This window comes from Stegastes partitus, unplaced genomic scaffold, assembly GCF_000690725.1.
Source record: "Stegastes partitus isolate 25-593 unplaced genomic scaffold, Stegastes_partitus-1.0.2 Scaffold699, whole genome shotgun sequence".
Lineage (NCBI taxonomy): Eukaryota > Metazoa > Chordata > Actinopteri > Pomacentridae > Stegastes > Stegastes partitus.
In genome coordinates this window covers 137,800-151,592 of record NW_007578430.1, presented here as the reverse complement: position 1 = coordinate 151,592, position 13,793 = coordinate 137,800, and the positions used below count along the sequence as shown (strand labels likewise).

Below are 13,793 nucleotides of genomic sequence, written 5' to 3'. Positions count from 1 at the left end.
TAGAATTCTACAATGTCTTCTCGCAGTGACGTCCCTAAAACATCCTCAGAACACTGCAGGCAGAATGTTCCACCTTTGTTGACATATCACAGCATGGGAACGTCTTACAAAGAACCTTCTTTCACCTAAGACCTCGTTAAGATTTTGAAAACGTTTTCCATTCTATGATATGTTCCCTCAGCACCAAGGCGCAGTGTTCTACCTTCAACATACCACGTTACAGGAGCGTTATAAAAAGTTTGGTACAAAAAGACATTCTGGAAAACGTTTTTGAATGTTGTTGGAGAATGTTCTTGTTTTCTTATCATCAAACATTTTGAGAATGTTGCAATCGAGGAACGTTCTGTAATGTGTTCCCTCAACAAATTGAGAAAAACATTCCACCTTTAGTACACTACATACATTACAGCAACGTTATGAAGTTTTCTGTATAAAAAAATAAAACAAAACAGTGTCATCGGAGGCCTCAATAACACGAAAAACATTTTTAAATGTTGCTTTTAGAACATTGTGCTTCGGGAACATTGTTGGATAAATACTGATTTCAAACTAGCATATAAGCTATAAGGCTGTAAAAATGTATGAGCTGCTGTGGTTCAGATGCAGTCACTCTGTCGTCCAAAGCTGTTGTTTACACAGAGAGACAGACGAGCTCATTAACAATCAGAAGAAGCCCCGGAAAATTTGCTTGTAGGCGTCGGCGCAACTGGAACTTAATTTGCTAACAGTGCTACGCTAAGACTTTAAAGAGGTTTGCTGTTCCTCCTAGCCTCTAGCTAATGCTAGCTGTAGTACCATCACATTTTCACAAAGTCAGATTAACTCCAATAATCTGTTCTAAGGGACAGAAATGACTCTCTAGCAAAAACACAACTTGCAAAAAAGCTAAACATGAAAAACAGCTGCAATCTTAAATCAGAACATTAGCTCCTCTAGCATTGGCTAAGGCTACGTTAACAGCTAGCGGCAAAGCTCGGAGGCAGACTAACCTGAAACAGTGTCTGGAAAACAACAGCGAATAATAATTGGCCTTGGTGGCAATTAAAGTGATAGAACAGAGGACAGTTTTTATTTTATTTTTATTTAAATGAAGAACTTTAGACAGAACGGCAGGAGACAAACTGATCAATCTCGTTCAGTCGATCTCACACTAAGCAGCCTTGTATCGTAACATGACTCCCTGACGTCAGCACTCCAATTTCTCTTGTTCAAATTCAGGTATAGCAATCATTATTAATGAAGCACTAAAGTTATGGATGACACGTTCTCTGCTATCACATGCTAGTACCACAAAACATTCAGTGTATATTTCCTCCAACTATCAGTTATCCGCATTTCTGGAGGATGATCATTAATATTATTAATAGCTCCGAATAAAAAGAAATCAGTCGGTCCCTAGTTAGGTGTTCAGCATAAGTAAACATGGTGATGTACTTGGTAAGAAGTCAAGTTAAACCTGACTGTGATACCCTCAGAGGCCTCAGGAGGGGAGTAAGGGATGAATAAAATCTGTTTCCGTCTAACTAAAAGCTTCATTCGTGTACGGTGTGCAGGAAGCAGCATTACGTCCACAACGAGCGCCTGAACTGGGACGAACAGAGCTCCTCCAACGATCACGTCCGGAAACACTGCCAGCCTCTGAAGGTAGACGCCGCTCACATCGGCCAATCGGCTGCAGCCGTCACGTAGAAACGATGGCGGCGGAAAGTCAAATTACTGTGTGTTCGTCTTTCAGCAGCTCATGCTCAGGAGGAACGAGGACGAGCGGCAGCTGTTCGACCTGCTCAGCTGCATGCTGGAGTTCGACGTCGGCAGACGGATCACGCTGGAGGAGGCGCTGTGGCACCCGTTCTTCAGCCCCATGAGGACGCCGAAGCAGCAGCGCAGCTAGAACGTCCAGGTCGTTCCATCTCAAACCATCAGGGGCCTTCTGACGACCATCTCTGGTTTAGTATTTTATTATATAAACGATACTTAAAATGGAAAAGCACAAAACACAACATTCTGTCATCTGAGGCCTCAATAACATCTGAAAAACATTTCTTGAATGTTGTTGGAGAACGTTTTTCCTTTCTCGTCATTGAATATTTAGAAAATGTTTCCATTGAAGAGCATTCTGTGATGTGTTCGCTGAATGTTCTATCTCTAATGTAACAGAAACGTCTTACAAAGAACGTTCTGTCATCTGAGGTCTTGTTAGCATCTTGACAACATTTTCTAAAAGTTGCACTAGGAACATTGTTCTTTGGTAATTATAGTAGAACCATTTATACAACGTTTTATAAGTCTTCCCTCAACAACACTCCCAAAACATTGCAGCAGAATATTCCACCTTTGTTCATATTTTGCAGTACAGGAACATCTTACAAAGAACGTTCTGTCATCTGAGGTCTTGGTGACATCTGGAAAACATTTCTCGAATTTTGTTGGAGAACGTTCTTCCTTTCTTGTCATTGAACATTTAGAAAATGTTTCCATAGAAGACCGATCTATGACGTGTTCGCTAAATGTTCTATCTCCAATATAACACAGGAACGTCTTACAAGAACGTTCTGTCATCTGAGGCCTCAATAACATCTGGAAAACATTTCTTGAATGTTGCAGGAGAACGTTCTTCCTTTTTGTCATCGAACATTTTGAAAATGTCATGGAAGAACGTTCAATGATGTGTTTTATAAATGTTCCATGTCTAATATAACACAGGAACGTCTTACAAAGAACGTTCTATCATCTGACATCTTGATAGCATCTTGGAAACGTTTTCTGAATGTTGCATTAACAACGTCCTTTCTTTGCTATCACTGTGGAAACATTTATAATGGAACGTTTTATAATGTGTTCCCTCAACAACATGGCAAAATGTTCGACCTGTTATGTTACCGCCACAATATAATCCGTAACATTCTGTCGTCCGAGGCGTCAGCACCATCTGGAAAACACTGTTTTCTTTAATGTTGTCAGTGAACCTTCTTTCTTTATTATCATAGAACATTGGGAGAACGGTTTGTAGAAGAACATTCTATAATGTGTTCTCTCAACAGCATTCCTAAAATATCCTCAGAACATTGAACGTTCCACCATCTTTTAATGTGTCACATGACAGAAATGTTTTTTTTATCTGGATATTTAAAATGGTTTCTGTGCAAAACTGACACGACAGATTCTGAATTAATGACATGATGAGAATTACAGTAAAAGTTCAGGTTTTTATCTTCAGTAGTTCCTGAGATGTTGTCGATCAAACACAGCTGTACATTACGATGTGTAAAAAAAAAAAAAAAAGTGCTGAAAGTTGATTAATTGTTTGATATAAAGAGATAAAATTTCACAAATATCTCTATAAATATCAACGTTTTATGGTGTAAAAATTTCAGGCAAATCAGAGACGGTGGAGCAGAAATGTGACGATTTGAGATGGACTGAGCCGTACTTGATCTTTTAACTTCTAGCGCGTACTGTTTCATGCGGTACGAGTCCAGTTGTTGTACTTGAACTTTGTTGTTACACAATTTGTGAACCGCTAAAGCTTGTATATACTCCTGTGAGATGCCCTTTCTGGCTTGCAGGCTGCAAAGTCCATCCACACTGCATTCGACGTAGTCCATTTCTGGCACACTGTGTAGTGTGATAGTGTGGATTTTGGAACACTTACTACCATCTACCTCAGGCTGTAATTCAAGTGTGGAAATTACACAAAGATGTTGGTTCTTCTGAGTTGGTTTTTCAAATTTTTTTTGTTCACTCAGACAGTTTTGGAGAGCATTCCTGTATATTTGAAACGTCCCATCGAGGTACGACAGTCAGCATGTTAAATGAACCTTTTTGTTTGTGAATAAATGTGTTATATCTTTGTGTGTCCTGATTCTGTTTCATACAATGAATAAGACTGAACCACAGCTCAGTTACTGAATATCCAGGAGCTTCACTCGTGACCAGCTGCTGGATTCCGTCTGAAATCAGCGTTTTAAGATGATCAAGAAGATTTCTGAGGACATTCTGAGCATGCCAATATAATTTTTGCTAGTTAGTATGTCCTGCTATAATTATGAATAACATATAATTTACATAAGTACATTTTACTTTAAAAAACCAGCATGTTTCAGAAACACTACACTGGAGGTAATGATAAAGAGAGTTTGAGGTGATTTATGGAAAAACCTTAATTCCTGTGGTAATGAGATTCACACTGGTTGGAAGGAGACAACATTTTTATGCATAAATTGTTCATGTGCAGAATAAATTATGAGAAAAAGACAAGAACAGCACTTTTTTCCAAAAATGTTTCTGGTCAAAATTCAGCAAAGCTGAAGAAATTTTCCCAAAAAAACTTCATAAATCCTAAACTGTGACTGCGTAAAAAACCGTAGAAGATATCAAAACACAGATTCAGAGGAATAACATTTAAAGCCTTGTGGACCATTCAAACTTTGAATGAAGTTTCTGTCACAGAATCTGTCGGAGCAACAGGGTTTCCAACGACGGCTGGTTCTGGCAGTTGTCCGGTCGACTTCCTGTTCAATTGGGATTTAACGTAGTTTTTTACGAATTTCGTTAAAACCGTACGACGAATCCCAACAGAAGAAAACAGCACACCTTTCCCAATCGAGCTGCATGTTTCGATGTATAATTTATGTGGGTTTTATCAAAGCTAGTTGGTGCTAAGAGACTAACTGTTTGCATGGAACAGAAGGAATGTAGTCGGAACTAGTTTTTTATGCGGCACATTTCAAACAGCCGAGATTAAAAGCTTTACGGTGAAAAGAAGTGATTGTTGGTGTCACAAACTGAGCTGATTAGATACATTTTTAGAAATTAAATGCAGACAAAAATGATATAAAATACTAGATGGAGAATAACAGAAGTAATGTATTAATGTCGCACAACAGTTCTATAAATTGTGGAATTAATCCAAGCTCATGTAAATAGAATAAATGATAGTATTAGTAATTATGGTGGTGCACCTACCAGAAGAACTTTAAACCTACAAAAATAAACATGAACACAGATTTTCTGTCAGGAAACCCTAAGAGCCAGCTCAGGTTTTATTCATTATTTTAAGTGGATTGTTTTGTGTAAGTATATTCCAAGATGACGATCCTCATCGTTGTGGGGTTCTGAAGGTTCTAGACTCGTAATCAAGCTGCTTTTCTTCACTCCAGTGTAAGAACGCTGTCGGTTTGTGGACTGATTTCTTTCCGGTGGTATAAAAAGTCTGAAGCATTCTGATTTTTATAGGAAATAAAAAAACACCTAAAACCCCTGAACCTCAGAAACCAGAGCATCCGTGTACATCGAAACGTTCTAGAAAGTTTGAAACTTCCAGGGTTACCACAAGTTCTAATGAATTCACTGAAAGAATCACAGCTTTTGACTTCTGATTTGTGTAAACTGAGCAGAACAACATGACACAAAGGTCAGGAGACGGACGGGAAGCCGAGACCTTAAATGTCGCGTCTCGGTCCACTTTGTTTTATCCTGATTTATTGCGTCTCCGTGGTTCTCTCAGACGGCGGACCAGGCGGCTGTTTATCTAGACGGACGATATCGCTCATGGAATATTTTATGCCCGGATAACTCCTCAGTCATGGAAACTCCCTCGGCTGCTCGGATCTGGACAATTACGATCCACTTTACGTGTCAGTGGTCTGTATCAACAAGACAGCCGACGTCTACGTACGCTTAAATATCCAACGTTTACTGCATGGAGCCTTATCGGCTTTAAACACAGCTGATTTACCTCTGATTGTATCATCACGGGTTCTATCAAACTGTTCTGTACATACAGACTCTCAGCAGCATCGTTCTGCTTGATTTACTACCTAAATGTTCTCGTGGCGTTCTCGCACTGTCGCTTAGAACAACATGTGTTATTAAACCAAACCTTTGTTGTTGTTTTGTGGCAAACGTTCTGGCAACGTTGGATAACGTTACTTACAAGTTCTAATTTACAAAAATAAAAATGTTTTAATCAAGTGTTCAAAGAACATTTTATTTTCAGTAACGTTCTTATAACGTTTAATGATGTTTTGATGTCACATTTGGAGGATGTTGTCAGGAACACAGATTATGTTCCAGAATGACAAAAAAGTAAAGTTCTCAAATCAACATTCAAAAAATGTTCTCCGGATGTTATTAAGGCCTCAGATGACGGAATGTTTCTTACACAGAAAGTTTTATAATGTTCCTGTCATGTGATACATTAAAGGTAGAACATTAAACCATTTTTGTTGAGGGAACACATCACAGCATGTTCTTCATTTAACGTTTCTACAGTGATCACAACAAAGATGTTCTGCAGAGGTTTGTTGAAGGAACACATTAGAGAATCTAAAAACATTCACAGAACGTTGCACGATGGTCCACGTTCTTTGCAAGTCGTTTCTGTACTACGATGTATTAACAAAGTTGGAACATTGTGGTTGCAGTGTTCTGTCTACTTTTTGTCTGATTGTTGAGGGAACACATTACTGACTCTAAAAATGTTCCCACAATGTTGCACAATGTTCCATGATAACACAGGAAGAATGTTCTCAAACCAAGATTCAAACAAACATCTTACAGATGTTTTTATACAGAACGTTTTCAAAGCACCTGTCATGTGATCTATTAAAGGTAGAACATTTTGCTTTGTTGCTGAGGGAACACATCGTGGACAAAAAAGATGTTCACAATGCAATTTTCAAAAAACATGTTTTCAAATGTTATTGATGCTTTAGACGTCACAACGTTCTTTATAAGACGTTCCTGTACTGGGATGCATTAACAAAGGTGGAACATTCTGGCTGCAATGTCCTTACAATGTTTTGTAAATGTTTGTTGAGAACATGTTATAGAATCTAGAAACATTCCCACAAGGTTGTACAATAACATAGGAAGAACGTTCTCAAACCAACATTCAAATAAATGTTTTCCAGATGTTATCTGAGACCCAGATGACGGAATGTGTTTCATACAGAACCTTTTATAACGTTCCGACAATGTGATACATTAAAGCTAGTTTTTGTTAAAGGAACACTTTATAGAACGTTCTCCTATAAGACGTCTATGGGGACGACAGAACGTTCTTTTATTCTATTAACAAACGGTGGAACATTCTACAGTGAGAACAAGGGAAGGATGTTCTCTTGCAACTTTCAAAAAAAAAAATTCTACAAAATGTTCCTGTAATGTTCCACAATGTTGCACGATAACAAAAGGAGGAACATTCTCAGTGCAACGTTTAGTTTTGAGAACGTTGGGACATAACGGTCCAGCAACGCTATCTCTAGAACATCTTTAGTTATCCCACCTTTAATCAGAACTTTCTGGAAACCAAAAGAAAACCTCACGCTGCATATATTAGTAGAACTTTGCAGAACCTTCTAAGAATGTTTTTTGAACAAGGAAACTCTGATAAACTCTCATCTTAATTCCCCTTTAGCAAATATTTTCTAAATTGAGGAGGCCAAAACAAACAACGGTATAAAAAACAAAATAAAAGAACATTAGCATTTGTCCAAACAAGTTCTGTTAAATCACAGGAACTAAAAATCCTCACTTTAACTAATGAACCTCAATTAGTCACTTGTTTTGGTAATTTCCAGTTTATACCAAAAAAAAAAAAAGCTAATCTGAAGTTTATCCAGATTAAGTTAACAGGCTATATTCAGGCTACTGGTTTCAGTTGGATGAACCTGAATCATCTGACTTCAGCTTTTACAACTCCAGTATTTGCTTCACCCAGACTCTAGAACATGACTTTGCTGTTCCTTGGCTGTTTGTTTCTGGATGTACGACACTAGCAGAGCAGTAAAGCTGGTTCTCACACTTTCATCCCAGTTAGAACCAGTTTAAAAGGACAGAGGGTAAATCCAAGTTGATAGAATCCAGGGAAGTAAACTGCCGTCACCACAGCAGAAGCTTCACTTCGAGTGCAGCTCAAATACTTTTTTTAAAATTTTTTTTTACAGACGATCCTTCAGCAGAAATGAATTTTAATTTCAGTTAAACTTTTCATCACAGGCTTCCCGTCCGACTTTCCTGTGGGTTTTTTTCTGGGCCGCCCTCGAGCAATGTTCCCTGCAGGTCTCGTGGGATTTCAGATTGCACAAAGTGTGCACAAAGGTCTGGAGAAGTCCAAGTGGAACATCGTGGAACCCCCGTGGCCTCGCATGTTGGACTCTGTGAGACCAAACCGCTGCAGTGGCCTCTGCTACCACTGACCTCCGACCTTCATGCTGGAACAAATCTGTCATTTATACCGAAGCACTGCAACTTCCAGGAGTTTACTCAGTGTTTACTCTCTGTCATCTGAAGTCCTGCACCTTTAGAGGAACGGCAGAACAGAAGCAGAAACGTCTTCTGTGTGGCATTCAGGACGTCTTGTAGGTAAGCTAAGATAAACTGGGAGTTTGTTTAGAACCAGTCATAACCAGTAAAAATGGACAAATCCGAGTTCAGCAAACTTCTCAAAGCAGTTCAGAAACACACTCTGCATGTAAACGGTGCCATTCCACCTGAGTGCTGCTCATCGGGGTTCAGCGTCCTGCCCAAGAACTCTTTAGCATCCGGAGAAGGCCGGGGATCGAACCGCCAACCTTGCAATCAGAGGACAAGCCGCTCTAAACGACGTGTTCTTGTCATGTTTCTGTCACAAGCCGGTCGTGGCGGATAGCGGCACAGCGTGGACCTCAGAGGTGGTCGTCGGCTGCAGCAGCGAAGGATTGTGGGTATCTCCTCCAGACACGCAGGCCTGAGTCTGCACGGGCGGCTGCGCGTTGCATCTTTCTGCAGCCCCCGGCGGTCCTGCAGCCAACAGCCTGCACTTTATGAAGGAAAACATGGCCGCCAGCTGCAGCCGCACCTCCCGCTGCCAGCAGGCGTAGACCAGAGGGTTGATGAGGGAGTTGGTCAGGCCCAGCAGCCACAGGTGGTTCTCCAGCAGGCTCTTCAGCTCGCAGCTCTTGCACACCGTGTGCACGATGCAAACCACGAAGAAGGGGCACCAGAGGAAGAAGAAGCAGCCGACCAGCAGCGCCACCGTCCTCAGGGCTTTGAAGTGGCTCCAGTAGCAGCTCCGCAGCTGGTGCTGGTGCTGGTGCTGGTACTGGTGCTGGTGCTGGTGCTGGTGCTGGTGCTGGTGCTGCCACTGCTGGTGCTGCTCGGCTGCGCGTGAGCTGGCCTGTCGAATTCTGCAGATCTGCTTCTCGTGGCTGCAGGCGATCTTGAGGATGTCCAGGTAGATGTAGATGAACAGGCAGAGCACGGGGAAGAAGCAGGAGCAGAGCAGCACCACGATGCTCGCCTTGTCGATGACGGAGAAGAAGGCGCAGAAGCCGTCGTAGGCGCCGTCGGCCTGCAGCTGCCGGACCATGACTGAGGAGCAGAAGGAGGATCGGTTTCACTTTCACTCTGATTCATGCAGCATCACAACAAACAGGAACCTCAGAGCTCGATAGGGGTTCATCTAAAATAACAACAAACATCTGGACAACAATAATGACGTCTTAGCTGATTTGAATTCAGTATATATGTATATATATATATTTATACATATATATACAGATGTGCTGACAGCTCATATAGACAGACGAGTAGTTTTAGGACCACACAAACTCTGAAGTCTTTTTTTAAGATTTCTTAATCTGATTTTTTAGTGATTTTATTTTTTAAAACCTAACGTGCCTTTTAGGTTTTTGGGGGTTTTGAGGTTTATTTGGTAAGTTTTAATCTCACATGGGGAAAATCGCACATCGAGAGAATTGAAATGTGATAAAAAAACGTACCAGAAGTTTCTTACCTTCAAACTTTGAGGCGGGTTTGGTGGGCTGTGACGATAATTGATCATTTTTAAGTCATACCTGGGGAACATTGTTTATTTTACATTTTGTTGATGCTGACCAATGGTTTTAATGCTTCGTATGAAACGTTTTGTCTGGTTTTACAGTTTCTTAATCTTACCGGTGAAGTTTTCAGGTTTTTTGTTGGGTTGTGAGGGTTAATTGATCATTTTTAAGTCTTACTTGAGGAAAATTCCACAACGTTAAAGCTGAATGTGATGCAAACGCTGCTCAAACATACCAGCTGGAGCCACGTCTTTGTTGATGCCAACCAATGGTTTTAATGCTTCTTGTGAAATGTTCTGTCTGGTTTTACCGTTTCTTCTTTGGAAGGTTTTGAGGGTTTCTTGGTAATTGCACACAAATTCGCCCATCGAGGAAGCTAAATGTGATGTAAACATACCAGAAGTTTCTTTGTCCTTCAAACTTTGAGGCAGGTTTGGTGGGTTTTGACGCTAATTGATGACTTTTAAGTCGTACCTGGGGAACATTCCACAACATTAAAGCTGAAATGTGACGTTCACGTGGCTCCAACTGGAGCCCACATGATCACCAAACATGCAGATTTTGTCTTTGTTGATTGTTGTTGGTTTTAATGCTTCTTACAAAATGTTCTGTCTGGTTTTACCGTTTCTTAGTTGGACCAGTGCGGTTTTCAGGTTTTGTGGTGATTTTTGAGGGTTAATTGGTCATTTTCAAACCTCACCTGGAGAGAACCCCACGGCGATGGCGCTGAGCCACAGAGCCAGCAGGAACCCGGCTGCCGTCAACCTCCCGGACAGCAGCGAGTAGCGCAGCGGCATCTTGATGGCGGCGTAGCGGTCGAGCGAGATCAGGAGCATGGACAAGATGGAGGCCGTGCAGGGCGACGTCACGAAGGCCATGCGAATCAGACACTGGGTCTTCCCCTGAGCGACCGGCGTGGCGTTGACCAGGACGTCGGCGGCGACGTCGCTTCGCCACTTGTGGATGCTGTCGCTGTTGAAATCCTCGGTGGCGAGGCCGGTGATGGCGACGCCGACCAGAGCGTCCGCCAGCGCCAGGTTGAGGACGAAGCACCAGCTCTGGCTGCTCTTCTTGAGCAGGAGCTTGAGCAGAGCAGCCGCCACCAGCAGGTTGGTGGAGATGATGAGGCAGGAGGCCACGCTCAGGATCAGCCCCATCACCCGAGGCCTCACGTCCGTCTGGTTGGCCGGGTGGTTGGGGCCGAGGCTGTTCGCTGGTCCGGCCAAGTACGACATGTTGGCCACAAAAACTGACTGAAGGTAAATAAATGTGACTGTCAGACTGACAAAGAAGAGCCGAGCTGTACGGAGGATTTGTCACTTTATCAAAAATCCTTCCTCAAAAACAAACGACACTGTAAAAAATGATTCAGTATTTTCTGACCGCAAAGGAGTTATTTTACAGATTTTTACTGTTTTATATTAAACTACAACAAAAACTTTAATAAATTCTTCTGTAAATTATCTCTGAACAAAACATTTAGCAGATTATTATTTATATATTTCAATTATAATGTTAAAAAAATTTGTACAATTATGTTACATCATTTTGCTTCAATTAAATGCCACTAAGTTAGTTAGTTAGTTAGTTAGTTAGTTAGTTAGTTAGTTAGTAATTTTAACACATATTTCCTTTTTTCAAAACATATTTTAAAGAAAAACTATTGTTCGGCCTAAAACATGTAAGAAAATAGTTTTTAATGACTGTTTCAAAGCTATTAACAGTTGTTAAAAAACAAAGTTATTAACAGATAATTAGGTGTATTTTTTAAATGTGATGTCAAAAAGAATGTCATATTTTGCTACAATTAAATGCAACTAAATTCCTGTTTTTTTGGTTTGTTTGCTTTTTACAGATATTTAATATTTTCTCTAAACATCTTTTAAGGTGAAAAGATTATTGTCAGGCCTAAAACATGTAAAAATAAATAAATAAAAACAAAAGATTTAATGCTTATTTGAATGTTATTAGCAGATAATTTGCTGTATTTTTAAATATAAGGTTAAAAAAAATTACTGAATTTTACAATTAAAATTCACTAAAAAAATTCTTTTTCTTTTTAAAATATACTTTAAAGAAAGCAGCACAACTACATTTAAAATGAGTTAAATTACACCAGATTGAAGCTTAGGTCCAGTTTGTGTCACATTAAATATCAAATGTCTCCAAATTGGCTCCAGAAGCTGAAATTAAAGGTTTGATCAAAGCAGAATGAAGAACGTAATCATCCGGCGTCCTGTTACGTTGACCCAGTGTTGCGGAAATGTTTCCGAGTCCAAGTTTTTAGAGCGTTCTTACAGCGTCCCTTTTGGTCTCGTCAGCGTCCTTCAGATTCCCAGAGCGAATGAAAGGAGTGAGTCTGTGTGTGCAGCGTTATCTCTGATCTCCTCCCTCCGAGGCAGGCAGCAGGAAGCAGACGTGTCCTGCTGCCACTCGGCTTCACTGCAAAAGAAAAAACTACAGCTGACTGGGGTTATGGTACAGAAGAGGGAACTATAAAGATCACAAATAATAGAAATCAGTGTTAAATGGGAAAAAAAAAAACAAATTCTGTTATTATTAAATGATGTAAAAATTCATTGCTATTTGTATAAAAAAAATGTGAAAAAATTAAAACAAATTTACAATTAAAATTTAAATACATTGTTTTCTCTTAATTTTTGTATTTATTCATCATCTGTAATATGTATATTTTTTTATTTTTTGAAATAAAAGAAATAATCGATAAGATTGTGACTTTTCTTTTTTGTTTGTTTTACTTAAAGTTGCCTGGTAAAAAATAGAAAATATACCATACGTGAAATACTGGTTTAAAAAAAGAAAAGAAAAATATTTTTACTTTAATTTTTTTACAAATTTTATACTATTTGACTATGACATTTCTGAAAACTTTATAGTCATCTTTTAAAAACTATTATTTCACAGATGACACATTTTACAGTTCAAAAGAGTCAAAACTGTGCATAATGTTCAGATCAAAACATCTGGATTTTCACAAACAGGAATTTGTTCTGTTACAACATTTGACTTCAAAATTAGAATTTAAAAAAAAATTAAAACTAAATCTTAAATCTTTTAAATTAAGAAAAAATATTTTACAGATATTTGCCTTTATTTCCATCAATTTTATAGCTTTTGAATGTTACAGGGTTTTTTGTTGTTGTTGTTGTTGTTGTTGTTGTTTTTGTTTGTTTTTTGTATGTTTGTTTTTTTTTACAGTTTTTACCTTTATTATTTTTGTTTACTTTTTCGGCTCCCTGGCAGCCAGATTTATGCTTTTTTTTTTTTTTTTTTTTTTTAATTACAGATTTTTTATTTTATTTTATTTTTTTACAGTGCATACAACAGGGGAAATGAATTCCACTGATAAAAATTTAATGATGACGGTAAAACATAGAACTAAGAATGTTACCAATGATTGGCCCATTTTTAAACATATTTCTCCACGTTTCTGTAGATTTTATTGATTATCCAGATGATCAATCTTAAAGTGATCAGTGTCGGTCCGTCCAGGAGCCACAAAGACAGACTGGACTCATCATATTTTATCAACTGAGGTTGCAGCTTGTTCTGGGTCCAGCAGCAGAAAGAAGAACATTCCGCCTGTCCAGGATCTTCTTATATGTTATGAGTTAAACTCTTCTTCTTGATGTTGATCATCAGCAGCGACAGTGTTTCATTAAACCCCAGCTTCAGGTCTGAGGCTGCGTCCGTCCAGCGGCTCTAGTTAAACTCTAACCCTGCTGGCTGGACGTCCTACTTTGGTCTCAGGAGAGACATCTGGCACGACGGCAGCATTTTCCACCAGATTTCACACACAAATAGATCCGACTAATGACGCTCTCTCTGTGCACTTCACTGCAGACGTTATCAGGCGTCGCAGCAGCGATGAAGAAAAACACAGAACGCTGTTATCGGAGGAATTCTTACAAACAAAATAAAGCTCAGCAGTTACTGATTGACAGTCTG

At 39.5% G+C, this 13,793-nt stretch overlaps 2 protein-coding genes across 2 annotated transcripts in view; one reads left to right on the top strand and one right to left on the bottom strand.

The window, feature by feature from the left end:
* LOC103363911 (dual specificity protein kinase CLK1-like) overlaps positions 1–1,916 on the top strand; it is a 9,579-nt gene extending 7,663 nt beyond the window's left edge. The window contains 2 exon segments of the mRNA XM_008290867.1: positions 1,554–1,644; positions 1,736–1,916. Of these exon segments, the coding sequence (XP_008289089.1) occupies positions 1,554–1,644; positions 1,736–1,891 (247 nt within the window). The 3' untranslated portion in view covers positions 1,892–1,916.
* Positions 1,917–8,629: 6,713 nt separating this feature from the next.
* Positions 8,630–10,984, bottom strand: gpr119 (G protein-coupled receptor 119). The gene is made up of 2 exons (XM_008290866.1): positions 10,525–10,984; positions 8,630–9,354 (listed from the first exon to the last, which is right to left on the bottom strand). Exons 1-2 carry the CDS (start codon positions 10,979–10,981, stop codon positions 8,630–8,632), a joined length of 1,182 nt encoding a protein of 393 aa, XP_008289088.1. The 5' UTR covers positions 10,982–10,984.
* Positions 10,985–13,793: the final 2,809 nt, after the last annotated feature.

Excerpts from the sequence above, each read along its gene's own strand:
- gpr119 (XM_008290866.1), bottom strand. The coding sequence starts at position 10,981 with ATGGGGCTGATCCTGAGCGTGGCCTCCTGCCTCATCATCTCCACCAAC. Across the intron at positions 9,355-10,524 it reads CGCCGTGGGGTTCTCTCCAG|TCATGGTCCGGCAGCTGCAG; the intron begins GTGAGGTTTGAA and ends TCTGCTCCTCAG.